This window comes from Archocentrus centrarchus, chromosome 6 (assembly GCF_007364275.1).
Source record: "Archocentrus centrarchus isolate MPI-CPG fArcCen1 chromosome 6, fArcCen1, whole genome shotgun sequence".
NCBI lineage: Eukaryota > Metazoa > Chordata > Actinopteri > Cichliformes > Cichlidae > Archocentrus > Archocentrus centrarchus.
The window spans coordinates 21,491,934-21,519,058 of NC_044351.1; the positions used below are offsets into that span (position 1 = coordinate 21,491,934).

The 27,125-nt window shown below is 40.9% G+C and overlaps 3 protein-coding genes across 8 annotated transcripts in view; 1 reads left to right on the forward strand and 2 right to left on the reverse strand.

Annotated features, from left to right (window-relative positions):
- Positions 1–9,042, reverse strand: part of iqsec3b (IQ motif and Sec7 domain ArfGEF 3b) — a 34,119-nt gene extending 25,077 nt beyond the window's left edge. For all 3 annotated transcript variants that reach the window (XM_030731258.1, XM_030731257.1, XM_030731259.1), the window contains exons 1-2: positions 8,398–9,042; positions 3,007–3,081 (exon numbers count right to left, since the gene is read on the reverse strand). In XM_030731258.1, the coding sequence (XP_030587118.1) occupies positions 3,007–3,081; positions 8,398–8,924 (602 nt within the window). In that variant the 5' untranslated portion in view covers positions 8,925–9,042. The remainder of the gene's footprint in view (positions 1–3,006; positions 3,082–8,397) is intronic.
- On the forward strand, positions 8,092–15,991 carry wash1 (WAS protein family homolog 1). 2 transcript variants are annotated; one of them, XM_030731268.1, is made up of 11 exons: positions 8,092–8,219; positions 10,626–10,766; positions 11,840–11,951; positions 12,043–12,189; positions 13,200–13,336; positions 13,446–13,581; positions 13,675–13,870; positions 14,069–14,239; positions 14,449–14,607; positions 15,148–15,219; positions 15,306–15,991. In XM_030731268.1, exons 1-11 carry the CDS (start codon positions 8,140–8,142, stop codon positions 15,443–15,445), a joined length of 1,491 nt encoding a protein of 496 aa, XP_030587128.1. In that variant the 5' UTR covers positions 8,092–8,139; the 3' UTR covers positions 15,446–15,991. The 2 variants fall into 2 exon arrangements, with proteins under 2 accessions (XP_030587128.1, XP_030587129.1); XM_030731269.1 differs by lacking the exon at positions 8,092–8,219 and adding an exon at positions 9,952–10,086.
- On the reverse strand, positions 15,985–27,100 carry ddx11 (DEAD/H (Asp-Glu-Ala-Asp/His) box helicase 11). 3 transcript variants are annotated; one of them, XM_030731265.1, is made up of 29 exons: positions 26,984–27,100; positions 26,784–26,881; positions 26,301–26,443; positions 25,990–26,205; positions 25,807–25,893; positions 25,573–25,709; positions 25,283–25,340; positions 25,057–25,164; positions 23,845–23,932; positions 23,519–23,721; positions 23,325–23,399; positions 23,077–23,154; positions 22,948–22,994; positions 22,782–22,861; positions 22,639–22,680; positions 21,262–21,329; positions 21,141–21,179; positions 20,904–21,042; positions 19,796–19,918; positions 19,595–19,707; positions 19,436–19,508; positions 17,546–17,649; positions 17,304–17,453; positions 17,104–17,172; positions 16,896–16,996; positions 16,731–16,815; positions 16,551–16,626; positions 16,308–16,462; positions 15,985–16,210 (listed from the first exon to the last, which is right to left on the reverse strand). In XM_030731265.1, the coding sequence occupies exons 3-29, from the start codon at positions 26,427–26,429 to the stop codon at positions 16,178–16,180; spliced, it is 2,676 nt and encodes an 891-aa protein (XP_030587125.1). In that variant the 5' UTR covers positions 26,430–26,443; positions 26,784–26,881; positions 26,984–27,100; the 3' UTR covers positions 15,985–16,177. The 3 variants fall into 3 exon arrangements, with proteins under 3 accessions (XP_030587125.1, XP_030587124.1, XP_030587126.1); XM_030731264.1 differs by having other exon boundaries at positions 19,796–19,921; XM_030731266.1 differs by lacking the exon at positions 22,639–22,680 and having other exon boundaries at positions 19,796–19,921.
- Between the last annotated feature and the right edge of the window lie 25 nt (positions 27,101–27,125).

Genomic DNA, 27,125 nt, shown 5'->3' on the forward strand with positions numbered 1-27,125 from the left:
CAGAATTGCCTTAATTCTTTATGGCATAGGTTCAACAAGATGATGGAAACATTCCTCAGAGAATTTGGTCCATATTGACAGAATAGCATCACACACTTCCTGCAGATATGCAGGAAGTGTGTGATGCGTACAATTAACTCATTGTCAGGTTCAAGAAACCAGTTTGAGGTGATTGGGTACACTTTGGTCATAAAGGGTCGGGCAGGGTCAGCAACAGTACTCTGTGTGTGGTGGGCTGTGACATGCTCAAGTGGTACTAAGCGGCTCAAAGTGTACCAAGAAAATATCCCCCACTCAATTACACCACTACCACCAACTTGAACTGTTGATATGTACAGTGCAGGATGGATCCATGCTGTCCAATTGCTTACACCAAATTTTGATCCTACCATGCAAATATCACATCAGAAATTGATACTGATCAGACCAGGCAATGTTTTTCCACAATTCTGTAGTCCAATTTTATTGTGCATGTGTGAATTACAGCCTCAGTTTCCTGTGCTTAACTGAGAGGAGTAGCACTCGGTGTGGTCGTCTCTTGCTGTAGCCCATCTGCTTCAAGGTTTGACGTGTTCAACGAGATGCTCTTATGCATACCTTGGCTGTAACAAGTAATTGTGTTACTGTTGCCTTTCTATTAACTCAAAGCAGTCTAGCAATTCTCCTCTGACCTCTGGCCTCAACAAGGCATTTTTTCCCAGAGAATTTCTGCTCACTGGATATTTTCTCTTTTTCAGACCATTCTCTGTTTCTGACCTAAACAGACCTGGTACCATCAACCATACCACATTCAAAACACTTAAATTACCCTTCTTCCCCCATTCTGATGCCCGGGTCGTCTTGACCATGTTCACATGCCTAAATGCACTGAGTTGCTACTATGTGTTTAGTTGATTGGATATTAATGAACATTAACGAGCATTTGAAACTAATTAAGTAGCCATCATATATACAGTCTTATGAGAAACTATAATTGAAGGTATGTTTTTTTCATACTGTGGTCATTTTTGAAATTCTGGGCTGGTAAAATAAAGGTTATATTAAGTAATTGATTAATTAATTTTTCGCACAGTCAAATCAGAAATCTCCTTGAATGTGTGCGCATGATGTAGTGTGCTTGTGCAATCTTTCTTCCATCCAGATAATGCTTACTCTGATCATTTTTACACTAAGAGGTACAGTGCTAAACGGGACCAGGGAGAATAAAAAGCCCGCTCATGGTTAAATAATGAGTGCATCACTAAATTTCCTCTTTGTTTTCTTTGATTGCTGTGAAAGCAACTATTCGGAGTCCCCAGCTAAAAGTCAGAGATGGGGCCAGAGACGCATGCTTATATCTTTAAATGAGATAACATTTGAGAAAATAGACAGAAAAGGGGGAGAGAGTGGAGCCAGAGGAATGACTGTGATAGGAAAATAGAGAGGAAACAGGAAGGTTGAGAGTGTTTGTTGGTGTGCGCATGCTGGAGGCTGTCTATATCAGAAACTCTATTAAAACACTGCCATGCCCCAGTGCTGCATCAGAATACATTAGAGTACATTAGAATACATTAGAGGATTTAAAAGCAAGAGTCGGCTATTAATGCATCTGGACAGCAAAAGCCTTCGTAATGATATGGGCACTATACACCTTCTCTTCCTCTAATGCTCTCTCATGCTGTCTCTCGTACATGTTCACAAACATAAACTCCTGCCTTGCCTTTTGCGTGACATGGTGTAAGCGATATGAACATTTGTCAAAATGCAGCATTCACAGTCCCACAGAGACCTAAAGTACTGTACAGCCAGGGGAGAACTCCCTCACACACAAAAAGGCTGAGTAAAGAAGAAAAAAACACAGCAGTTTAAGCTAGAGGCAGATCTCATGACATCTCTTGGGAGGTGTGATGTGTGTTCTGATGGATTCGGTGAATGTCAGCATGTAGACGTGGGTGCAGGTTGGCAGCCACCAAGAGCACAAAACTTTGTGTAATGATGATAATAATGAGCCACAGTGTAACACATCTCCGCTATGTCTCATCATCATCTCAGCTGGCTGTCCACTGCCGCTGTGCCATTAGCCCATCCAATCAGGAATATGTGGGTGTAGGAGTAAAGTCATCCGATCAGAGAGAAGAGAGGGATTCCAGACAGACAGATGGTGATATTAATAAAAGCAGAATAAGTGAGAGACTTGATAAGGAGGGATGAGATAGAAATAATTGCAGTGAGATGATTAGAAAAGTCTTCCAACAGACAGATAAATAATGAGAAGAAATAAACAACACGGGAGATAAAGATGGTGTAGCAGATGAAGGGACTGGGATAAAAAATAGACCGGGAAAGACTGGATTTAGAAATAGAGCACAGAGGATTAGAAGACGGGAGACATTTGGGAGGAGGGAGAAAAAACAGTAATCATTGAGAAACATGACAAAATCAGCTTTTCACAGTTTTAACAGCTCATTCAAAAATCCAAGTGAAATGTCATGCATTCACACACACCCCCATACACAATACTTTATACATACTCATAAACAACTCACACCACAAACAGACAGTGCTACCCACACACAGACAGGCAGTAAAAGTCACTACAGTAGATTCTCCAGTTACTATGGTAGTGGTAGGCGTTGAGTCAGAGTTGCTATAGGCGCTTTTATAGTGGGAATATCAGTTCATTTACCCACACCTCCCATTTGTATGTCTTATGTACTGTGTACGTGAGTTACCCTTGAGACTGTCAGAGCTATAGTTTTGTTACAGAACATTTAACTATCTTGATGAAACTCATGCACCGTAGGTCCATAAATGCACCAATTCACACTCATACACGGTTCAGTACAGTGCAATCAGGCTATCGGGCATGTTTAAAGGCCTGGGTTTTGACGTGGCTCAGTTGGCACCAATGTACAGATTGTGTGTGTGCAGACTGAATGCTTTACACTGTTGAAAGAGCACACTGTATAAGAGAGAGAGAGAGAAAAGAAAAATATTGAAGCGTCTTTGACTACTGGTTGGTCTTACCTAGATGAGCCTGTGGTGTCAGCCTCTGGATGTTCAGGGGCGGGGCAGCAAAACTGATGCAGCACAGTCTCACTCCTACAGCAGAAGAGACAACAAGAAGACAGGTGAGTAAGGGGGGGGGGGGGGGGGGGGGGGGGGGGGGGGTAGATTTGGAGGGAGAGTAGGCCTTTCAGTTGTTATTGCTTGTTGTCAGATTGCCTTCTTTAGGTCCATTCCCAACATTACAAAAGATCCTGAGGAAGTGCTTCTTAGATACTGGATTATTGTAACACTGCATTACACAACTTGCCACTGATCCCAGGGTAAATACCCTATGTAGGTCAATTCAAGGCTGAGAAAGCTTAGATAGAGTGGGAGCACTTATGTGTTTGTGTATCCGGATGTGCTTGCCCTCTCCCCTCCTCTCCAATTCAGCAGATCAGTGGTGATTTAGCAGAATTCCCCTAACCCAATCTGGACAGATGGCTATTCCAGCTCTGCTTCCTGCTTTTTCTTAAGTTCTCGCTTTCATTTCTCTCTCATACATTTTGCATTTACATTCATATTTTAGGCATTTTGCTAGTGCTCTTATCTGGGCCAGATTACAACTGAGGAGAACAACGGACAGAAAAATCACATGTATCACGTGGAAACCGTTGTGGTTCGACCTTTTCACCTTCTGAATGCTGGACACCTTCCACCACCAGAGGCATGAAAATTAGCATGCTCATCACTGTCCTTCCAGCTAAATTTTTGTGAGGTGTTGGTGTAGTATTGGTCTTTTCATGCTGAGCTGAAAGGATTCAGCTGACAGTGAATTTCTTGGCTACGCTACAGCAAGTCTTCTGACCTGGGTGCAGCATATTGCTCATGACACAGACCCACAGTGACAAGCAGTCAGAGTCAGTGCAAGACTAGGAATGACAGTCCGAGCTATAAAAAGCTATCGTTTCACAGCAACTTCAACAGACTTAAAGGGACGCTGTTTTTCTCTCTTTTTTTTTTAAATATCCATGGCCAAAATTCTTCACATTTGGTTTGTATGAATAACACGCCTTCATCTATTGTAACATCTACACCCCCACCCCACCCCCACCAGTGACATCTCTGACACAAAGAACTGCTTTATGTGGCATTTATAGACTCATTAATATACCTGGATTCATCTTCTTGGGTTTTGCTGTGCAGTAATTTTCACACTCTTCTGTTAACAGCTTGTTCCCAGGGGGTTCAAAAATTTCCAAAGCAATCGTGTTAGATCTGAATATTAATTTTTTTCATTGCAGTCATCTTTGTTGTGCCGTTGTTTCGCTTTAAACATCAGGTAAACCAGGGCAAAAAAAAAAAAAAATCAAGTTAAGAGCACTACCTGAAATCACTGGAGCTAAAAACATTAAGTGTTTTGTCGTACATCTGAAACAAATTCTTTTCAACCATCCTTGCCAAAGAATATTTCATTTTTTTTTGAGTACACAGATAGATGTATAATAAACAGTAACACAGTCCCCCTCTAGGTTTCCTGAAGGTTAAAACAAGTCTACTCATTTGAACAAATCTTACTTTTTTTACCTCCTTGATCTGCTATACAGTATATAACCACAAACCTTTCTTTATTGTGAGATATTTCCAATTTTTTTTTTATTCATTTAAATAGCTTTTTATTAATTTCAACTATTTTCCTTATGATGAGGTTTTCATGGTGCAAATTACTCCAAGACAGCAAATGGACTGGACTGGCATTTAAATAGCACATTTCTAGTCTTAGTAAGCACTCAAAGTGCTTTGCACTACAAACCAAATTCACACCTGTTCATAGAGTGCATTATTCTGCAGATACAATGTTTTATCCGTTACAGATGCATCTTGGGCTACGTGGGATTCAGTGTCTTGCTCGAGGACCCTTCAATGTGTGAACCGGAGAAGCCAGGAATCAGTCATTGACCTACCAGCTGAACGAGTTTAAAGGTCCCTCTGAACCTGTACAGTTCATGTGCTGTGCTGTTCACCATCTATATTGGTTTTGGGTGTTTCAACTACATTTTATGTGAGATGCATCTCGCTGACAGATGAGCAGGAAAATGAAGTCATGTGACAGTTCTGAATTTATGGAAGACACAGTTCAGTCATGGATCTTTGTCAGACATCAAATATGAATACTAAATTACAGGGTGAAGTTATTTCTAACTCTGCTACATAAAGCCAGAAGCTGGAACAGCTGATAAAAATGGAGAGCCATGTCACTGATACTGTTATGACTTCAGTAATTGATAAAAAAGAAAAAAGAAAAAAAAAAAACATGGAATATTTTGACATTTTGGAAAATAAACAAATTCTCTTTCATCAAGTTTAGAAGAGAAGATGCACAGTACGAAGCCACATCTAGAAAAGTGTTTAAAGTTGAGACTGGATTGTGGAGAGGATGCTTGTCATAGTATTTTTATGTCCAAGACTACTTGCTTTGAGTCCAATGAATTAATGAATCTGGCAAAGAAATACTTCAGCATAGCTCCTTAAAAATATAACTTTTCTTGCTTATACTTTGTTTTTTGTACAGGTTAAATGAAGAGATAAAACATTTAAATTTGGGAGCTTTAAAAATGTGCTGGTAGAGGGATTTAGCATTTTCACTTTCTTCTACTCCAGCTAGGCTCTAATTAAGAAAGCAAATACAAAATATCCTTTTTTTTTAACCAATACTGGCATAAATAGGAGTTGACTGATCAGACAGTTAGTGTAAGGCCTTAACTCCCAAAGTCAACACTTGTTTACCCGTCAGGATGAGTCGGGTATTTTTGTCAGGCTAATATAAAACAATTCAGTTTTGCTCAGTTTTGTTTGGTCATACAGTGAAGAAGAGGCCAGCCTGTGCATGCATACATACTCATACACACAAACACACACACACGCACTCAGCGGGTCCATCTGTCGGTACAAGGCACACACATAGCGGCCATTCGTCTGCAGCAACACTTACAAAGAGAACAGGTGAATATTTTAACAGGACATGCCTCCTGCTGTTGGCCTATGTTCTCTCCGTCTCTCTCTGTTTCTCTCTGTGCACTCTGTCCTCTCCTACACCTCCCCTCTCCTCTTTCCTGTTTTGTAAGAGCACTTAAAACGCAATGCCTTTCATCAGCCAGTACCCAGTACAAAGTGTAAGAAGAGAGGAGCGATGGAGGAGGGTTGGCATGCAACAAGATCAGCTCCATTTGGACTCAAAAACATTACCAGTTCTTTGTATGCACATTCCACTCTGCCACAGGATACCAAAGTGAGGTTGCTTGGCCTATGTATTTGTTTGCCAGGCGGCTAGAGTGAGTGGACAGTTACCCCAAATACACTCTTTTTTTCTCTCTCACTCTTTTCTTTCTGTGCTTTACTTTCTCCTGGTACCTGTCTCACTCTCTGAACACTGAATGCCCTCCTGCTCCCTCTTTTGTTCCCTCCTCCCCCCATCTCTCAACTCCCCTCTCCTTCAGTGGTCCACTCAGTGTCAGCCTCAAGCTCCTTCCTCTAGACACCTCCAAGGGCTCCATCAAAGACAACGACTGAACATGCATCTCTCTCTTTCTCTTTATATCTCTCTGCTTTTCTGCCTCCTGAGAATAGCTGATTACTGTTCGCTCCATGGGCTAAGTGGGGCAGATAGGAGGCTCAGCTGGAGAGAAAGACTGAGAATGAGTGGAGGAAAGGATCCTGCCTCTCCCCCATAGGCATATCCATGGGTATTTCCAACAATGACAATGCAAACACAAATACACTCATAGCCAACTCAAAACAGGACTCTAGTCCATATGTATCTGTTGGTCCAAAAAAAAGAGTCTATACAGAGTTAAAGTAAATATTCAAATTAATGGATCCAGTAGGATGTGTGAAAGAAGGCAGGCATGCTCCTAGCACATGCTCCTACACAGACATATGCACAAAGACACACACTTAACTCTCAATTAACTGGCAACGGGAGTAACAGAAGGGAGATCTGATCTCCAGTCAGATGCAGACAGGACGGAACAGGGAATGACAGGGATGAGAAAGCTTTTCTCCCCCTCTTTGCTTGGCTTGCCAGAAGCAAAAGTAGACATTAGGTGGTAGACTACTGGTTTAATCCAAAAGACTTATAATCACTGAGAGAGCAGGGGTGTAAGGTTGCATTCAAGGACATATTTCAATACCCAAAGGAGCAGGAGGGCTATTTAACAAACTGGTCTGCCGCCAGCTCATCTGGGGGATGTTCTGCTTCTTCTAGCCCCAAGCTCTTTTACTGACAATAAATTATTGTTATTGTAATTTCTTCCTATCCTGTTAATTGCGATCATAATTATAATTGAGAATCTTGAGTAATAAATAGTCATTGTAGAGTAAAATCTTCAGGAACAACTGAGGGTCAAAGAAGTACAACAGGGTCCTGAGGAGCAACAGGGACTCTACACATATATACTCATGCACATGGAGCAGGGACTGTAAGGTGCGACAGATAATCATTTGTACTTTAGGATTAATATCACTAATATCATTATGCACTCCTCTGAGCCCCTCATCTCAACTTCATTCTGTGTTGCTCCCCTCAGTGGAGGTGGAGTCCCAGAGAGACCAATCAGGGCTCCTGCTGATATACAACTTATGAACAGAAAGAACACCACACACACACTGGAAAAGAGAGAAACGTGGGTCTTCCCTCATTAGGAGATATGCTGATATACCACGAAGCTCTGGTGACAAGCAGGAGGTGTTTGAGTGTGTGTGTGTAGCTGTGTCAATGCGTGTCTCATCTACCAGGGGAACATCAGAGGCCTTCAGATCCCGTGGGAGCGCATAGATCCCTAGTGGTAATTAACTCGGAAAACTAGCACCGCGGACAGCGGCTCGAGGTGTGTCATCATCACACGTGAAGCTTCTTCTGACTCAAACAGACTCTGACCGTCGCGCTGAGTACGTTTCGCGCGCGCGCGCACACGTATAGGCCTCCAGCTGTTTGTTATGTAATGATCCAGTGATCGTGATCCAGTTTCTCATTTAAATAATCCACCTCTTCCTCTTCTGGCACAGTCTTTGGTCGACACACACACACGCAGAGCTGAAAATTGGAAATTTGAAAGCGCCTTCTTCATTAATTAAACGCCTCTCAATCTGCAGTGCACGCGCACGCACGCGTGGATGCGCCTAATTACACAGTTTAAGACGAATGCTGCACAAACGCTAAGGCTTCAACATCAGGCTAGCCTACAAGATGGAAGGTATGAAATTTGTTTTGGGCCATAAGTTGATACATCAGAACAATTCAGGTGCACTAGAAGTTTGAAATTATGGGTTATGGGGTTACTTTCTGAGAAGCCACTACATGTAGGCAACTGGACTATTTTGGGACACACACATACATGCAAAGAATCGCAGGCGGTATTATTCTCTACTCACTCGGATTTCCTGGCCAGGGCCAGGGACCGACAAAGGGTTGTTGGGGTCATCGGAACCAAAGAGCGGCAGCTGGGGCAACTTCCGCCGTTTTCTGACTCACTTTCAACCGGTGAAATTGTGGATGGGTCGGCTGGGACCAGCTGCATGTCTCCTGGGTCCATATGTTGGGAGGGCGAGGATTGGACAGCGGGAGCCGCCTCGACTTGTGCTGGTGCAGCCGCATCTGGCAGAGACCCCGGACTAGTCTTGAGCTGGGGCTCCTGAGGATGGTGGTGGCGGTGATGAAGGCAGCTGGGGTCGGGGTGTTGATGATGGTGATGGTGGTGGTGGTAGGGGTGCTGTTGTTGAATCCTGACGTCCCGCAGGTGTCTGTTCTCGCCGATCAGCTCGTCTACCCTCCGGTCCAGCTCTTCTATCCGTGCGCGCTGGGTCTGGATAAGACTCTGCTGATTCTGGACGATGGTGGTAAGCTCCCGCAGGTACAGAATCGCCTGCACCGGGTTTTCTAGCAGGCTGGAGCTCATCATAGGCTACCCAAGCAAGAGGAGGGAAGAGAAAGAGAGAGAGGGAAAAAAAAGAAGCTGAACTCGCGGATGGAGGATAGAAGAGATGCAAAACAGCCTATTTGTGAGTGCGGATGAGAAGGTGGCGTGGGATGTCCTTCCGCTCTCCTCTCCTTGATTCTGCTCGGTTGTGGATGAGGCTGCGCCGACCGAGCTAGTCTCCACTTCTCCAGTCGATTCCTCCCACCCTCACTCTCTCACTCTCGCTCTCTCTCAAACACACACATACACTGCGCTGAGTGGTCCTGATGAGAGGAGCCAGCTCCAGATGTGACAGGAGGGAGGAGGGGAGGGGAGGTGCTGGAGGATGGATGCGTCACTACGCGCACAGACACGAGCACGGTCCTAGCATGCTCCCTATAGGTAGCTACAAGGAGATGTACTGAGCTGCTTTTGTTTAGAAACCTGATTTATTGCACTCACAGACAGGTTTGCGCGTGCGTGTGTGTTTGTTTTGTTGTTTGTTTGTTTGTTTTAATCTAAGAATGTGTTTTTGTTAAACATTGTAGGGTGTGCATCTTGTGTTTTGGTTTCCGAGCTTAATATATATTTTAGAGGCCCACGTACGGACGGGCACTGCAAACTAAGTTAGGCTATAAATAGGGCAGTGCGTGTGGCATTAATTCATTCAGCATTATTTCTATTCAAATAAACAATACGGAACAAGCAAAATATCAATAATTTGTTATTAGCGACAATAAAGTTAGTGACAATTGAACGTCTCGTGATGCCTTGCAACTAATGACACAGAAGTCAGTAACCCAAGAATACTTACGTTTTGGCTGCTTAATGTCCTGTTATTCTCGTTTTATCAGACTTTTACATTATTTTTGCTTGTGCATGTTTGCTTTTCCTTGCTTTTACTTTTGTTCTTAGCCAATACTTAAGTTCACTGACGTCTTTCAGGCGTAGGGTGTGATCAACTAACACGACTAAAGCAGAGATTTCAGAGCGTTCGTGAATGCAACACCATCTGAGTCGTCACGTGCTACACGGATGCGGAAGTTCGGAATCGTTGTTTTGCTAAACCAGTAGCTCCGTAGCTATCATCGACAGTCTGGTTTTGTGTTTTTTGTTTTGTTTTGTTTTTTATGGTCGTTAATAAGTAAACAACACTCATGGTCAGGTAAGACTGTGTTTCTAGTAAAACGGTATGGTTGTGCTCACGGATATTATGTATGTAGCATTGACAGATGTCAGGTTATTTACCATTACAGGGGTCAGCTGTTTTGGATATATAATTTCCTAAACATTTGCAGCAGTTTGGCTACAGATTTATTTGCTGTGTGAGTTGTTAGTTTTAGAAACGCTGATCAGCTGAAGTGAAACAGGAAAAAACCCACATTCTACTATATTTATATATATATATATAAAAAATGACCTAAGTTCCAGCGCCGTCATGTGAGAGTCATATGTGAAGTAAGTGTGTGTGTGTGTGTGTGTGTGTGTGTGTGTGTGTGTGTGTGTGTGTGTGTGTGTGTGTGTGTGTGTCAGTCAGTCAGTCAGTCAGTCAGAGTGTATCAGAGAGAGAGTGTCCTGAGCCCTAATAAATTTAATACTGAGCATGGTATTCTTGGCAATATTAAAGATCAGGAATGTCCAGAGTATGCCTTTACAACACAGTTTTTCAATTTGATTCAATTTTGTTGCTCTGTTGTTTTGTAGGATGACACAGAAGCACTGCCTGGAGGGCCAGGTGTACTCAGTGCCTCTCATCCAGCCAGACCTGAGGAGAGAGGAGGCTGTTCACCAGATAGCAGATGCATTGATGTACTTGGAGACAATTTCTACAGACATCTTCAGAAGGCAAGCCCACCACACACACACACACACACACACACACACACACAGCTTTTATGCATCGTTTCACTTCATTTGCACACAACAACAAAGTAGAAGATTTCCTTCACTGTTAGGTAAATTATCAGTTTACAACTTAGTCTTCATAGTGTTTGGCTCTAGATTGTAAAAAGAATCACTCAGTGTCCAGTGTTTGCCTTTATGTGTAACATTTTGATGAATGCAAACATATTGAGATGAATTAAATATTAAATTAACAGGAAAATCACAAACGTATTATTATTATTTTATTCCTTCAGCTTTTACCACCACATCTTGTTCAGAGAAGCACTGAGCCTGAGGTTATTGCAGGTTCTTTTTAGTTTGCTGCAAGGCTGCTTTCATTTTCATTCATTTGTCATTTTTTGAAGGTTACTTTGTTCAATTTTAGCTTATCAGATTTCCAAAATGGCAAAAAGTTTTCAAACTACGGAGTGATTTTTTTTTTTCCCCCTTGGGGGGGGGGGGTATTCCTCACCACTAGTGTTTGCATTTGCTCAGACCAGATAGCAAAAAGTAATTAACTACAAAATAGCAGTTACAAAAGGTTTTAATAATGCACCGAATGGATTGTTAGCAGACATCACAGCAGCTGTTGCAAGTATGCTGATGGGCCAAAAAGCTTTGTCATATTTAATAGATTGCATTGTTAACAAACAGCAGCTGTTTTAGGACAGATGGTCCTGTCTGGCACCCTGAAAATTGAGGAGGTGCTACCTGTGACATCATGGAAACATTAACATTTATGGGCAGAACAGTTTTGGCCATATGACCTTTTGAAAAATGAGCTATTTGTAATTAGATCACTGATAAAACATGAGAATGGGATTTGATACTTATACAACACCTTTATGAAATGTGAGAGTCTTCAGTTGCTTTATCAATTTATTTGGGGGATTCAGGACACTGCAGAATATATAATAACCATGGAACAAGGTGTCTCAAGTTTCTTACTCCTTTATATTGGATTATGAAGTATCCTTGACATGCTATTATCCGGTGTGTGTAGATGTGCATATTTAAGCTGTTGTTGCTTCCAGGGTGTCTGACAGTGTCGAGAAAAACCGTCACCAACTGAAGAGCATCACTGACCGGATCAGACTAGCTCAGGCCCGTGTTGACAAGATTAAAGGCAGCAAGAAGGCCACTAAGGTAACACCAAACCTTCACTTTGCTTTATATGTTCTGATACACAATATAGGAAAAAAAAAAGTAGAAATTTTATTTTTTTTTATGTGTATAGGTTTTCTCCAGTGCCAAGTACCCAGCCCCGGATCGACTCCAGGACTACTCCTCTATCTTTGCTGGGGCTACAGACCCCTCTTTACAAACCCGGTCCCGACACAGGATACAGAATAAACTGCGGCCCTTTGATGAAAAGGCTTTACAGGTGAGATAAACACATTAAAATGTAGAAAAAAAGAGCTCAGATTTTTACAGGCCATCCATCCGTTTTCATTTGCTTGTCCAATTCAGAGTCACCCGGGGGGGGGGGGGGGGGGGGGGGGGGGGGGGGGCTTCTTGCTGTGAGGCACTGTTCTAACAGGCTGCCCATTTTTACAGGCACTTTCCAAGCTTCTGCAACAATAAAATTGTGATTTGTAATTAAAATTGTGAGAGCCACATTGCTAGGTTATTTTATATGTTTAAAAATACTGCAAAGCAGAGCACAGCAACCAATTTTATGTACACTTTGTCACTTTTTACTCTCAATTTAGTACTTACTCTGGAGGTAAAATGGAGGTGAAAACAACATAGACTTGTAGAAGAATGTTAAGTGTGTCAATCACTGAAAGCCACAGCAGGCACATCCTGTCCTTTCAGTAGATTTAACTAAACACAAGTCACATTCACAGCTGAATTTGTCATACTGTATGTGTTGTAGATGAGATATCAGAGCCCGGTTGTATGTCTCGCTGCACAGAGAAATAGATTGTGTGTACTGTTTTTTGTTTTGTTCTGTTTTTCCTCTCCAAGTGGTGTGTGTGTGTGTGTGTGTGTGTGTGTGTGTGCCTGCTCCACACAAGTTCCTGCATTATTTATAGCAAACCCCACTGTTTTTCTTTCACCGTCATAGGAAACTTAACAGGAAAAAAATATATAAAAAGAATATTTTCTCCTGCCTGTGCTTGCAAGTGTTTGTGTATCTGTGTGGATTTGTCTGACTAGGTGAGAAAAATAAATGAAAATAGTGCCAGCAGTTTTAATGCAGAAATGCATTATTCAGTACACACACACACCCCCAAGAAGCAATGTCCCCGAACATATAATTCGGTATTGTCGTTTTTGTGCGTGTGCACCTGTGCGCTGGAGCACTTTGATGACATTTACAATATCAAAATTTAGTTGACATTTTCCCGTTCTCCCCTCTCACTCCAAGTCTGGTTTTCTTCCTTTCAGGAGAAGTTAATGTATTTGCCAGTGTGCGTGAGAAATAAGAAGAAGACTGAGGATGAGACAGAAGAAGGATTGGGCAGTCTGCCGCGTAACATCTCATCTGTCAGCTCTCTTTTACTCTTTAATACCACAGAAAATCTGTGAGTCTGCACACACAAGCACAGACGCAGATGCTTATTGTAAATACCGACTGATTTAAATCTTTTCTCATATGTTTTCATTTGTGTCTTTTTAAAAAAAAAAAAAAAGATATAAGAAGTATGTGTTTCTTGATCCTTTGGCGGGAGCAGTGACAAAAACACACACAACACTAGAGACAGAAAAAGAAGATAAACCATTTGATGCTCCTCTGTCCATTACAAAAAGAGAGCAACTGGAGAGACAGGTACCTTCTGACTTTAACTTTTTTCTATAAAGGATCCAAAGTCATACATTTAATATGTTTGGGTTTTTTTTCCCCCTCTCTCTCTCTTAACAGATAGCAGAGAGTTATTTCTATGTGCCAGACCTGGGTCAAGTGCCTGAGATAGATGTGCCGTCCTACCTGCCAGACCTGCCAGGTATTGCAGACGACCTGTCTTACAGTGCAGACCTTGGGCCTGGATTCGCCCCCTCGGGACCCACACACAACATCCCAGAGCTGCCCTCCTTCTCTGAGGAGAGCAATGCACCAGGTACATATTTTTCATTGTGGAGAGTCTCTTTAGATGAGCCTGACAAGCGTTTGTTTGTTTTTTTTTATCTCAATCATTTTGTGTCTCTTTATCCTTTTCCTGTGAAGCATTTTGTGTCTGATCTCAAAAGATGCTACATAAATATATTTTTTTCCATGGTGTTATATTGCAATCTGTCATATTTCATATTTGTTTCAGGAACTCAGCTCCAAACTGATGGCACACCGCCTCCACCACCTCCCCCTCCCCCTCCTCCCCCTGAGCCTTCCCTTCCTCCCGCAGCTTCTGTATCAGCTCCACCTCCACCACCACCCCCACCCCCTCCTCCTGCAGACAGCTCCACCGAAAAGTCCCAAGTACCAAGTTCAGGTTTGCCACATCTATGTATGTCAGTAATCTTGTACAGGCCATACACTGCTGACTTGGAGTGAACCTTAAAGTGGTTTCTTAAAGTGGTAAAAACCTGTTCCCTCAGTTATGCATACACACAAGGGAACACACACAGACTAAATGACATTTACTTTCTTAAATTAGATTGACCCCAGACCGCACTGACTGACTGTCTCCTCTAAATACAGGTCCTGTGGCTGGTGCACCCAGCGAGGTGGTCCAGCCGTCAGATGGCCGTGCCAGCCTGCTGGAGTCTATCCGCAATGCTGGGGGCATCGGCAAGGCCAAGTTACGCAATGTTAAGGAACGCAAGCTGGAGAAGAAGAAACAAAAGGAGCAAGAGCAAGGTGTCAGATAGTTTCAGCTGGGATGTGGTTCTGCTCATGTTTTATTAATGACTACACAGCACAGCTTTGACAATGATGAGAAAGTCACGCAATCAAGGCAGAGCGTGACCAGCCCCTAATTAGTATTCAACCAGGAGTTTATACAGTGTGTCGCACTGCATTTTAGGATGAGAGTTTGTGATCATCACACATGCTTAATCAATGGCTGCTTGGCTTCAGTTTTATCCCAGCCTCATTATCACATTATCAGGCATACTGGGTACAGTTATATTTAAAAACTATATGACCTAACATTAGACAGCATATCTCTACCCTTTAGTCGTTCGATCACCAGGTTGTGACCTAACATTTTTTTCTTCTTTAAGAGAGCTGCCTTGAATGAATAACTAGATTAAAAAAAGTCTTGTAATTATACGTTTCACTTTGAAGAGCACCACTGGGGAATTAGTGAGACCATAATCTCTTCCAATTACAAATTTAAAAAATACTGGTTGCATGATTACTCATTTACTCCCTGTCTTTTTTTTCTGTTTAAAACAGTAGTCGGAGTGGCTGCCAGTGGTGGAGACTTTATGTCTGATCTCTTCAATAAACTCGCCATGCGACGAAAAGGTTAGAGGACCCTTTTATATCAAATTAGATTTAATATACTGATGGTAGTGATTGGATTTGCATAATGCCCTCTGTCCTCTGTCCAGGCATATCTGGTAAGGGTCCAGTGGGCGGAGAGTCAGGCGATGCTCCTACTGGTCCTTCTGGCGCATTTGCCAGGATGTCAGATGTCATCCCCCCACTTCCTGCGCCACAGTCAACAGACGATGACGACTGGGAAGCGTAATGGACAGTGAACACAGCATTTGGTACCCTTTGATATGGTTGTTTAAAATGACTTAATTTCCCTCCAACACAGAAATACTATAAAAAGTGATTGTAAAATGGGAAATGCAAATAATCAAACAATTTATTGGTGTTGAATTTTAGGAGAACATGCTAAACAATTAACAACCAAAACACTGATGATGGAACTGTTCTGCAGGCTTTGTATTACATAACACTTTGCTTTGAATTCTATGAATATTTAAAATTTCAGGAGTAAATCAGTCACATATTGCTATGCCAGTGCTGTGCCTGATATGTCTAGTGGCTGTTTCAATAATGCATTTTTAACAAGCTAAATTTAAAAATAGATGAGAAGTCATTTTCTTCTTTTTTTTTTTTTTTACATCTAGACTGATAACCCTGAGTAAAACTGTTAATTGCCCCTTTAGCCTGTGTTTGCATTGTGCATCATTCTTCACTCATTAGACATGTTGCTGGGCCAAAACAGAACAAAATATAGAGTATATAAAAAGTGAAATATAAAATAAATATGAAAATTGAAAAACTGCCTGCTTTTTTTTCTTTAAACCAGTAGCACTCACAAGAGTAGAACGTGTGGTGTGATACTGAAGTTTTTACATGTCTTTCTTTTTTCTTTTTCTCTGTGGTTCCACATCATATTCTTAAATCATCCTAGCACAGATCTCCATGAACATTTGGGAGATGTTAGTTGAGTCCTTTGGGAGAGAAACTACACTTGTTTCTGCTTCTTCTCCAGGAAGAACTAGAGAAAAAAAAAGAATATATATATATATTAAAAAAAAAAGCATATTTAAAGTGTCAATCATGATGGTGATGTTTTTAATATTAATGTTTCTCACCTTTCGTAACGCAGCAAAAGCAGGGCCAAACGTTGTGTATGTGGTAGTGCGATCTTTGATCCACGTGGGAAGTTTAGAGAGCGTGGCAGGCCGAGAGTAACGTCTGTCGCACAGCACAATGGAGGAATAGTCCCCACGATGACGAATCGCTCTTCCTTTGGGCAGAGGACAGCTCATGCACATTGTTAAAACTGTATTTTTAAATTCTATCTGCTGTCAGTAATGTTACTTCATTATAAATACCTATAGATTGATTGACGGCCTTCATGCAGAGGTTTTCTATTAGTGCTTGTCCTGGGCTCCTCCCCTGACTGTGAGGCTGAAATAGAAGATGATGATTTGACAGTGAGCTGCATGTCGCCTTCCCTCTAATCTTACATTTCCAATGAAATCACAGTAGAAGCTGTTAGTAAAGAGTCTGACCAGATGTTTGTCAAGATATGACATTTTTTCTTGCAGCTCTGGGGATTTGATGTTGGGATACGGCATTCCCACCATCACTACACACCTGTTATCAAAATGCACACAGATTAGTGTGGTATACTTTTACACAGTACATAACTGCTGGTTTGGGCGCGCTTGAATTACCTGCCCAAGTCATCAGAAAAATTGATTCCCTCACTCATCTTTCCTCCAACCACAGAGAACAACAGCGCTCCTGTAAGCCCACTGCAGTCCACAGAACACCTCTGAAATGAAAGAGAAAATCATCACCTGGCAATGATAAAACACAATCCTGATGACCACATTCATCAGTTTAGTTATGAGATCGGCTGTGTCAGCAGTGTAGTTTTACCTGGATACAACGGGAAAACTCTTTCAGCACCTGCTCTACCTGGTTGGCCTTCTTCGGCTCCTGGAAGATCTGAGGAGGTGTTTGTGATGGTTAAGAGACTGCAGGACAAGTCTTTTTTCACTAACTGGGGATTTCTACTGTGTCACTACTAACATGAGGCACAGTATTCACTTAGTAGTTTTCAGTAATAGCTGATGTACCTTCTTCTTATTAGCCAATCGAGTAAGCGTGCCGCTGGCCTCCCAGTGAGAAATGATCCTCCTCGAATATTCATAAGAAGGGAAGAAGCACACCACCCCACCGGGAACCACGTTGCAAATGTTGGAGAGAATGCGCCCCGTTTCATCCATCTGTATGCAAACAAATACAAATCTGCATCAGGCAAACAATACTACTGTAGCCAATGAAGAACTTAATTCAACAGTATATATGCATGAGTTACCATACGAGGAGAGTCTCTGTTTTGGAAAGTAAAATCAAGCTCCTGACCAGATGGACCGCTGCACAATACGAGGGGAAGGATGTTCTCTGGAGGAATTATGTGACCTAGGGGCAAAAATCTCAGTTTATTATGTTAAATACAATAATACAATAAAATAAAAACATTATTCCTCATGCTAATATATTTCTGTCAAAATACACACCTTATGCAACACACCTAAAACTTGCATGTGTTTAAATAGTGAATTAAGATCATTTAGGTGATGTTCAAATGTCACAAAGTGAGTCCCAGAGCATATAAGTACATGTTTTATATGCAGGGCTGAAGTTTGTGTACAGTTCATGGACTATTTATGCTTTAGTTCACAAGATCTTGGAGTTCCCCCTCAGCTCGGCTTGTTAAAATTTCCAAGGCCATGCCCACACATCTTACAATAAGTCTATAAGTGGACAAGTCTGTCACAATAATTATGTAAGTATTCTAAATAAGTCAATAATAACATAATTATTGTGATGGATTTAATCCCATCTTGGTGCGAGGCCTGTGCTACGAAGCAGGATTTGTGCTTGTCCAGGTAACTTCAGGGTTAACACTGGCTTTTTGATATTACAAAGGTGCTTTGCTTCTTACTGGGGTACTTCTCCATGGTAACTTAGGCTGCAGATCTAACCTGCTCCAGAGCAGGTTATGTTCGAGATAAGAGATCAAAAGGTACAAAAAAAAAAAAAAAATCGCTGCCTACTGATCAGTCAGTTCTCTGGAAGATAAAGTCACCATTCCCTCAGACGTCTGAGAGCAGGTAGTAAGGGGGTGTGAAGGTTTTTGAAAGCATCTGAAGTTTTTGTCTTTTCCTAATGATCATCAGTATTAAATATAGATTCCTCGACACGTCTTTCCTTATTTTATTTTATTTTTTTATTTTTGGCTGCAAACGATTTATTGTTTTATAAGCATTAATATGATCCTCAAACAGGGTACCTATTTGTATCAAATTTGCACATATACTAAACCTACATTCAAATCCTGTTTTTATATTTAATCTTAATGTGCTCTCAGACCATAAAACACCACAGAGGGTGCAACTGAAATAATAAATACAAAAACTGTCTTACACACATCTAAATATTCATTTAATGGTATAGCAATAAAAAAATAATCTGTCAGAACCTCCTGTATTTTAATAGCAGAGCTCTGGTTTTGCATTTTTGCTGGCTTTCCCTCCAAGCTTCAAATAGGCTAAACTTTATTAATATAGTAGATATTTTCCAGGCTGAACAGTGCTTAATGCGTGCACAGATTCACACAGCACTTTTCCTGTTAGAGACTGAGACCACTGATTCATCTGCAGCAGCTGTGTTGCTTTCAGACTCTATTATGTGTGTAACCTCTTCATAATTTTCCCATAGTGTAGTTTTATCTTCCTTTGTAATAGCAGTCACTCTGCTGTGATTGGTTATATGCTGTCACCCCCTTCAAGCGAGCCTGAACGAGCTTGTATCTAGATTGGGAAACCCGGTGTTAACAGCGGGCTGACAGCCACTTTCATGTGACCATTTACCCTGCTTGCTGACATCAGGGCAAGTGAAGCCAGATATCCTGTGCACACTGAACTTGCTTTGTAGTGCAGGACAGATCTTGCGTCAACTGGGCCAGGTGCCTGTTCGGGTCAGGATTCCTATATCTAAATCAGTCTGCATAACTCTACTGGAAAATGAGCACTCAACCTAAAAGGCTGTCATTATTTGAGTCAAGCATTCTATTTATTCCATTTATCAAAATTTCCCATAAACAGAAATATTGATAATCTGTCTCTAGGAGACCGTGCATTATAAAAACACAAAAGGAGGAGCTCCACAAAAGTGCTGTTGTGTTATAAAATGGGCCACTCACCACAGGAAAACTCAGTGATTCGCTCCTCTCCCACCCCAGCAGAAAACAGAAGCTCTTGTTTGAAGTCTGAAACCTACATATAACATCCTTTAGAGTGGAAAGATAAAAAGATACACAGCAACAGCTCAGTTTATTTTTAGAGGATTTAACATGACTCACAGGCTGCATGGTTCCTCCTGCAATTATGACTGCTCTGCATTCCTTCAGCACCTGGGCAAAGTGGACTGCCGGATTCAGTAGAAGGAACTTGACGCTGCTCTCTGACAAACAACCTGGAAAATAAACCAACAGGATTATTTCACACTGTTGATATAAGAACTGTTTTTTTTTTGTATTTGTTCTGTGTGTTTCAAACAGCACCTTGCTTGTGCACCACCACTCTGCCATCAGCATTGCTGTTAGTGAGAGCCATGAAGAAACCCTCCACCTGCATCATTGGAGATGCAGACAGCACTTTTTCTGCCTCTACAGACTCCTGGTGGTCTGCAGAAGGAACAGCACACAGAGAACAAGAATTTAAAAAAAAAATGAATTATTGAGAACATAAAAATCTTGAGATGAAATCACACCAGCTGCAACGCCAATGGCACTTAACTAATCAGCTTTTATTTTGACATTAAGTACACACCTAACTATAATGTGTCGCCACATAATGTGACTTCATCCTGCACTTTTGTATTATTGCACTGACTGACAAAATCTGTCTGTAGGCACAGAGATCTATACACACCTGCTAAGGTAACTCAAAGCCCTCTTTGTGGTAGGTCCTGCTATAGCAGGTTTCCCCTATGATGCATATACAGACTCATAAGTTAAAAACACCACTCGGCTGTCTTGGCTGGTAAAGCTCACTAAAATCAGAAATACTGTTTTGTCTGCTGTTTCATGTTGGGCCAGATTCCACAGTTTGGTTGCATGCTGTCAGAGACAAAAACAAAAAAAAAATGTCTACCTATGCAACTTAAGTGCAGTTTAACAAAGAATTCATGCTTTAAATTATGTAGTAGACTGAAATAAAATATAAGCATCAAGTGTGCATCTGAATGTTGTGATCCTTTCTGATATCATCTACTGCAGCTCTTCTTGGTCTCAAGTCTGACAATCTTAAATTAATCAGGTGACTTTATAAACAGGCCAACTGAACAAGCTCCTTAAAAGTCTGAAAACATGTGATGATACAAAAAAATACTTTAAGAAATTAGTGCTGTCAGCAGTATTCAGAAGCATTGTTATCAGGTTTTATATTATTAATTGATGGGATGTATTCGTGTATTTGTTTGTGGGGTGTGAGTGGGGATGCTGGGTTATCTTAAAAGGTACTTTTATGACAGTTTAATTCATTCGGTACAGTGGGTTGTCCTCCACTGAACAAAGCTCAGTTTCTTTCAGCACATACTATGCCTCAAATGAAGATGTTATTCTTCAAAATATTAATTTTGCTGGTGGCAAGATACACGTGACATCTGACCTAGTGCGGGCCTCTGGTTGCTCTGTAGGGTCTGAAGGTAGCGGTTTAACCCTTCTGTGCGCCGGTTCTCCTTGTTGACGCTGTTCTGTGTGTGCAGTGTCACACCTGAGCCTGCGTACTTCTCCGCAAAACCTGCCAGCTGCAGAAAGAAAACAGGGATTAGTATATATTTGATTCTACAGAAGGTAACTCAGAAATATACGTTTTTTTTAGACATTTGGCCTAAATCACACTTACCTTCCTGCTGATCAAGCTCTTCTCAAAGTATCTTTGTAGCTAAAGCAAGAATGACAAGTTTGTAGTTTAGATGAGGTGCGCAGGTAACATGATTGTGATATTTAACAGAAATATCAGCTACCTTAAACAAGTTTATATTGTCAATCTGAGCCTTGAAGAGAAAGTTGTTGATGGTGAGCATCTCTGTTCCTAGAAAAAAAATAAAGGTTATCACTTTCTGCCTTGAAGTGTGTTTTTACAGTTGTGGTCAGAAGTTTACATATACTCTTCATGAGTGGAAATACCAAGGTATTTTTAGGCTTTTAATGATTCATTTAAACTTTGAGCAGGGTGGAATGATTGTACAGCATACATCTTTAATAAATAATAATAAAAAAAACAAAAACAAGAATTGGTGTACAATTTATTTTGAATGCAGGGTCAAGTGTACATTACAGCCTCAAATACACACATACACCTCCACTAATATTTGGTTAAATGTCCTTTAGCAAGTTGCACCTAGACCAGATGTTTTAGGCAGCCATCAAAAAGCTTCTGGCATAACTCTGGCTGGATATTTGAGCACTCTTCTTGGAAGAATTGGTATAGTTCAATGGTAAATTGGTTGGTCTCCTGGCAGAGACCCAGCTTTTAAGGGAAGGGTTGAGGTCAGGGCTTTTGGAAGGCCATTCCAGAAGCTTAATTTTAGTCTGCTGCCGTTCCAAAACCAGTTTTGATGTGTGTTTGCGATCACGGTCGTCTAGCTGTTGATTTGATGTGAAGTTGAAGAATTTGCAGGGAACTCTGCTTTTTTCATTATTCCATCCCCTTGGTGCAATGTACCAGCACCACTGGCAGCAAAACAATTCCAGAGCATGATACTACCACCACCATGCTTGACAGGTGGCACAGTGTTCTTAAGCTTGAAAGCCTCACCTTTACTCCTCCAAACATACCTTCTGTCACTGAGGCCAGATAGTTCAATATTTGTCAAGACATTTGGCTTGTTCTTGAACATCTGAACCAATTTCCTCTCATCTGAGGGTGACAAGAGACTTTCCCAGCTTGTGTAAATCTACAATTCTCATTCTTAGATCTTCACTGAGTTCCTCGGATTTTCCCATCATTCTGAGTATTTGTCAACCCAATGAGTGCAAACCTCAAATCCTTTTTATGCTGGCAACTACCAGTTGTAGTCAATCAAAAATCACTAACAAGAAGTTAATAGGCCTTGGCCTTGTCAAATTAAAAGAATCATCATCATCACCACTTATTAAAAGATTTGAGTGTATGTATATATTTGTAATGTGTGTATATTATTCTGATACTCTGTCGATCAAAATTACATACACGGGCAATTTAAATTCAAACTTGTGTACCCAATTCATGTTTTTAAAGTCATTAAAGATGCGTGCTGTATAATCATCCTACCCTGGAAAAACAGCTCAAACAAATCATTAAAAGCCCATAATGAGTAAACCTCTGACCACAACTGTATATGTGTTTATAATTGACTGACCTGATTGTGTAGTCTGGCTCTGTGGACTCTGCCCCACCTTACCTGGAAGAATAACAGCAAGCGATACCGAGATCAGGTGCATCACAAAAATCTGATTTCACTGTCCCGCTATTACCCTCGCTAAGCTCGTTAGAGACACTCACCTCCAAGCACCCGAACAAGCCCCTCAATCACAAACAGAATCTGCTTGATGTACATCAGGTTCTTTGCCTTCAGTCTGCTCCTGATGTTAAAGAAACATGCACATCAAATAGAAGGAAAGTGAGACAACATTTACTGACTGAGCAAGTGCTTTTTTATAAGACTCACTTATAGCGGTCAGCATACTGGCTGAGCTGGGAGTGGGCACGGCAAAGCTGCAGAAAATTGAAATGTCAGAATATCACATATCATCATAGAAATCTGTATTTTGTGCATGCTATAGAAGAATATGTTTACCTGTGCTCCACTAAGCTCTGCACTGTGTATACACGACAGTGTGTCACTAAGGTTGTGAGCTTCATCTATGATCAACACCTGTAACAGATACCCCAACACTTCCCTTATCGTACAGTCACATGTTCAGATTTTTCCTCAAACAGTACGATTGAAAAGAAAAAAAAAAAGACCTTTTTTTAAATACTACCAAGATATTTTAAACATTTATTTTTTGTATTTTAAGGCAGGAAGAAGATATGTAATTGCACCTGTCCCTTCAGCTGGATCCCTGCTGCTCTTCTTGTAGCTTCATGAAGCACCATTTGATAGGGCAGCACCACCAACTACACCAATACAAACAAACACAAACCACATACTCAATTCAAATCTACTGCGACACATACTATAAGCAAGTGCCTTGTTTTTTGGTTTTTTTTGTCAAGTCCACCGGCGACTCAGTTACCTGTGCAGGGGGAATAGCGAGACGTGTAGCGTAATAAGGGCAGGCCTGTTTTTCCCTGCCCAGCTTCAGAAGCTGCTCTATGTCATGAACAGTCCCCAGAACTTCATCTCTCATCAGCTGCAGTGCTGAAGCTTTATTATAGGGACACACACTCTTTGCTGGGCCTCGCATACGTTTTACACCCTCTTCATGATCACGCTTCTCTACAAAATGGCAGAACAGATGACAATGGCTTTCACGAAAAAAAAAATAAATAAAAATCAATAAAGCCCGAGGGTAAAATCATTTCTGTAACATGTACAATTCTTCTATAAAATGGCTCTCACCGTGCTTGTTTTTCTGCATCTCCAAGCAGCGGTCATTTATGCGCTGGATGCTGCCCAGGCGTCGCACCTCTTCATTGACGCACAGATTCTGCAGAATTTTATAACAGGATAGTGTCTGATGTCACTGTCAAAAATCATGGTTTTATTGATTGAATACAAATAACAGTTTTTGTGAAATGCCAAGTAATGTATCAAGTATAGTGTATTTGAATACTGTGTATTTCATATAGAAAATCACCTTCTTCTATATGGAAACAAACTGGATTGTTCCAGACTATTCTAGGTGCCTGTAGCAAAGAACAGAGTGCCATTTATTTTGCAGCTGTTAGCAGCACTTTGTTCATTTTTCTATCATGTAGAGGATTTAAGTGGCCAATCTTTCCACTGCTGCCTGTCATTAGGTGCTACTTGAGAGTTCTGTCTGAAAGCATTTCTACCAGAATTAGACAGTTTCATAACTGTTGCCTGGTATATTGCATTTTGTTCTGCATCTTTTTGGTTTTATTATCCTCTGAAAACTAATATCAGAATCCTAGGTTAGAATGAGCGTTTAATGGACTGACTGCACACATAACAGTTATCAGTCTGCAGACATTAAAAGCAATTTCTCTGTATTATTTTAGGGTCTTTATCTTACAATACAAAGCACCATGAGGTGACTGGTGTTGTGATTTGGAGCTATGTAAATAAAATTCGGGTTATCTTCTGACCATTTGATAAACAAATATATGTATATGTGTAAATGAGACCGCAATGAACAAAATTAGTTTATTTTATTTTTTAGTATGCTGGCGATATTCCTTTAGCTATACCTAAAACCTCTTTAGGAGGGGCCCCAAAATTTCTTCTATGAAGGAAAAACTGCAAATATGTACTAAATACAAATACTTTGCTTTTTTTAGTGGTGTTGGACACTTTTAAATGTCAGCTATGAACACCAAAAAAAAAAAAAGAAGTGACTTTGAGGAATTAAATTGACAGAAAGCTCTCAAGTATTCTGGAGTCTGAACCATCTTCAAGAAAAGCACAGCATAATCACATAATAAGTGAACAGGATGAAGAGATCCATGTAAAAAATGATCAGCACATGTACATATATTGTTTGTATTCCTTACTTAAGATCCTTATGTAAATATTCACAGTAGATTCAACCATATATACCATTTGCATTTGTGTGTGTGTGTGTGTGTGTGTGTGTGTGTGTGTGTATACCTGCCGTGAACCGAGTGTGACCACACTGATGTCCTTGCTAAAGGGGCTCTTTTGCACCTCATGGACAAACTGGGCCAGCTGGGAGTGAGTGCGGCTGCAGTAGTAAATCTACAAACAGGTGTAAGCACACAGGCCTACATCAGGGTGATGTCTGATGCTCATTATATTCAGGATTTACATGAGTGGACACCAACTCTTAGAGCTACAATGTAAAAATTTCTCACACCTTAGCAACATGTTCTTCAACCAGCTCATCATCCTCATCTTCCTCAGCTCCAAAGAATCTGAGGAAAGAAATAATTTATCAATTTCAGATTCTCGTTTGGATTTCTTATTACCAGCATTATGCCAGCATTATTTTGAGTGAACTGCCATCATAAAGTGTTGTTTGTATTGTAATATATTATAATAAATTCCTAAATTTTACCCTGAGACTAAACTGAATTGCAACCCAAGATGAAATTAAAGCATAAACTAATCAGAAAACACAAAGCCACAATAAGTGATCTTCCTCACCTGCTCTTGCTCTTCGACTCATCATCGCTCTCATATTCTGCAATGATAAGCTCCTCATCTTCTTGATCTCCTGTTGCCTCCACCTGTTCCTCTTTACTGAGCTGAAGCAACTTGAATGCCTCATCCTCTTCACAGCTCTACAGACATGTACATGAAGTATTTCATTCAGTGACTTGAAGTCATCTTAATATCTAAATAAAGTTCCATTAAATGCTGCTGTGCAAGATAGCTCACCTTTCTTTTAACCGCATACTTTAGCTGGACATTGTTTCTGATCATTTCTAACCGTTCTTCTCTCTTCTTCCTTTTTAATTCTTCCTCCTGACATGAAACCAATCAACAATAATCAAAGATTGAACAGGTTAAATATCCCAGTTTCCCCACACATTTCATATTTAAGTTTACTTACTGACTCACCTTCAACTTTGACACTAAATCTCGTTCTGCCTTTTTCTGAACAAAGTCAGTGATCCAGTCCGGCTCTGCTGAGGAGCTGGCTGCGGAGGACTGAGCGACAGAAGTGGAAAGAGCTGCTTCTCCTTCCTGCAACAGAGCAGCTGCCTCCTGTCTCTTTCTTTCCCCATAATCTGTGAGCCAGCTCAGTGCTCCACATATCAGACTCAGTGACTTGCCCTAGATTAACACAAACGGACAAAAACAATTATGCAAAAACAATTATGCACCAGCTTCTGCACAGATACGTTTTTCTCTTATGCACTAGTACGCACCGTTCCCGTGGGACTTTCAAAGACGCCCACTTTGCCTTGGTCAAGTGCACTGTACAGGGCTTGCATGAACTGCTCCTGGATGTTATAGGGCTGGAAGGGAAATGGAAACTGGGCCCTGCTATTTTCCATGCTCCTAAACCTTCCTGAAAGTTAATATAAAGGTTTGTTTAAACATTTCATTCCAAATATCTCATTTAGACCTGCCTGTTTGAACTCCTGATTAAATCAGTTAGTTCCTTATTCAGCGTCCCTCATTTTACTCCGATAACTAACTTGCCATTTCCTAAAGATCTTACCAGTTAACATCAAACAGCTAACATTTGATCTTTAAGGCATCACCGAGAGCTGTTTAGCTAATCTCTGAAGTAAAGCGTTACGCTAGCTAGCCGATTTACAACCTCTGTCCTTATTATCGAGTCATTTACCGACTGTCAATCTTATGACATCTTATGTATCTTATCAAATATTATTGCAGTCACTTACCGTAGAGATCATGTAAAATTATGTTTTGCTTGGTGTTTTTACTTGTCAAGTCCCGGCTATTCAACAACCGCGCCAACGAACGGAAGTGGCCACAGAATCTATCCAATAGGAAATAAGCTAAATTAAGGAGTGCACGTTTTACTTCACAGTAATGTTTGTGCGGACGGGGCTGTGTGTGTATGCAACATTTTGGTACTTACCGTAACACTATTTGATTGTAAAGAATTTCAAATGTAGCGATGATATTACGAAATAATGTACAGACATAAAATATTGGTAAAACAGGAATGGGTATTGGTCGTTGGATTTGCACCGCCTTCTAGGTATCTGCTTTAAAGTATA

What these genes read in the sequence shown, in the direction of transcription:
- wash1 (XM_030731268.1), top strand. Translation starts at nt 8,140, where the DNA reads ATGCGCCTAATTACACAGTTTAAGACGAATGCTGCACAAACGCTAAGG. An exon ending in GCTAGCCTACAAGATGGAAG is followed by an intron (nt 8,220 to 10,625) that starts GTATGAAATTTG and finishes GTTGTTTTGTAG; the next exon opens with GATGACACAGAAGCACTGCC. An exon ending in GAGAGCAACTGGAGAGACAG is followed by an intron (nt 13,582 to 13,674) that starts GTACCTTCTGAC and finishes CTCTCTTAACAG; the next exon opens with ATAGCAGAGAGTTATTTCTA.
- ddx11 (XM_030731264.1), bottom strand. Translation starts at nt 26,429, where the DNA reads ATGGAAAATAGCAGGGCCCAGTTTCCATTTCCCTTCCAGCCCTATAAC. An exon ending in GATGCAGAAAAACAAGCACG is followed by an intron (nt 23,722 to 23,844) that starts GTGAGAGCCATT and finishes GCCATTTTGTAG; the next exon opens with AGAAGCGTGATCATGAAGAG. An exon ending in AGAGCTTGATCAGCAGGAAG is followed by an intron (nt 21,043 to 21,140) that starts GTAAGTGTGATT and finishes TTCTTTCTGCAG; the next exon opens with CTGGCAGGTTTTGCGGAGAA.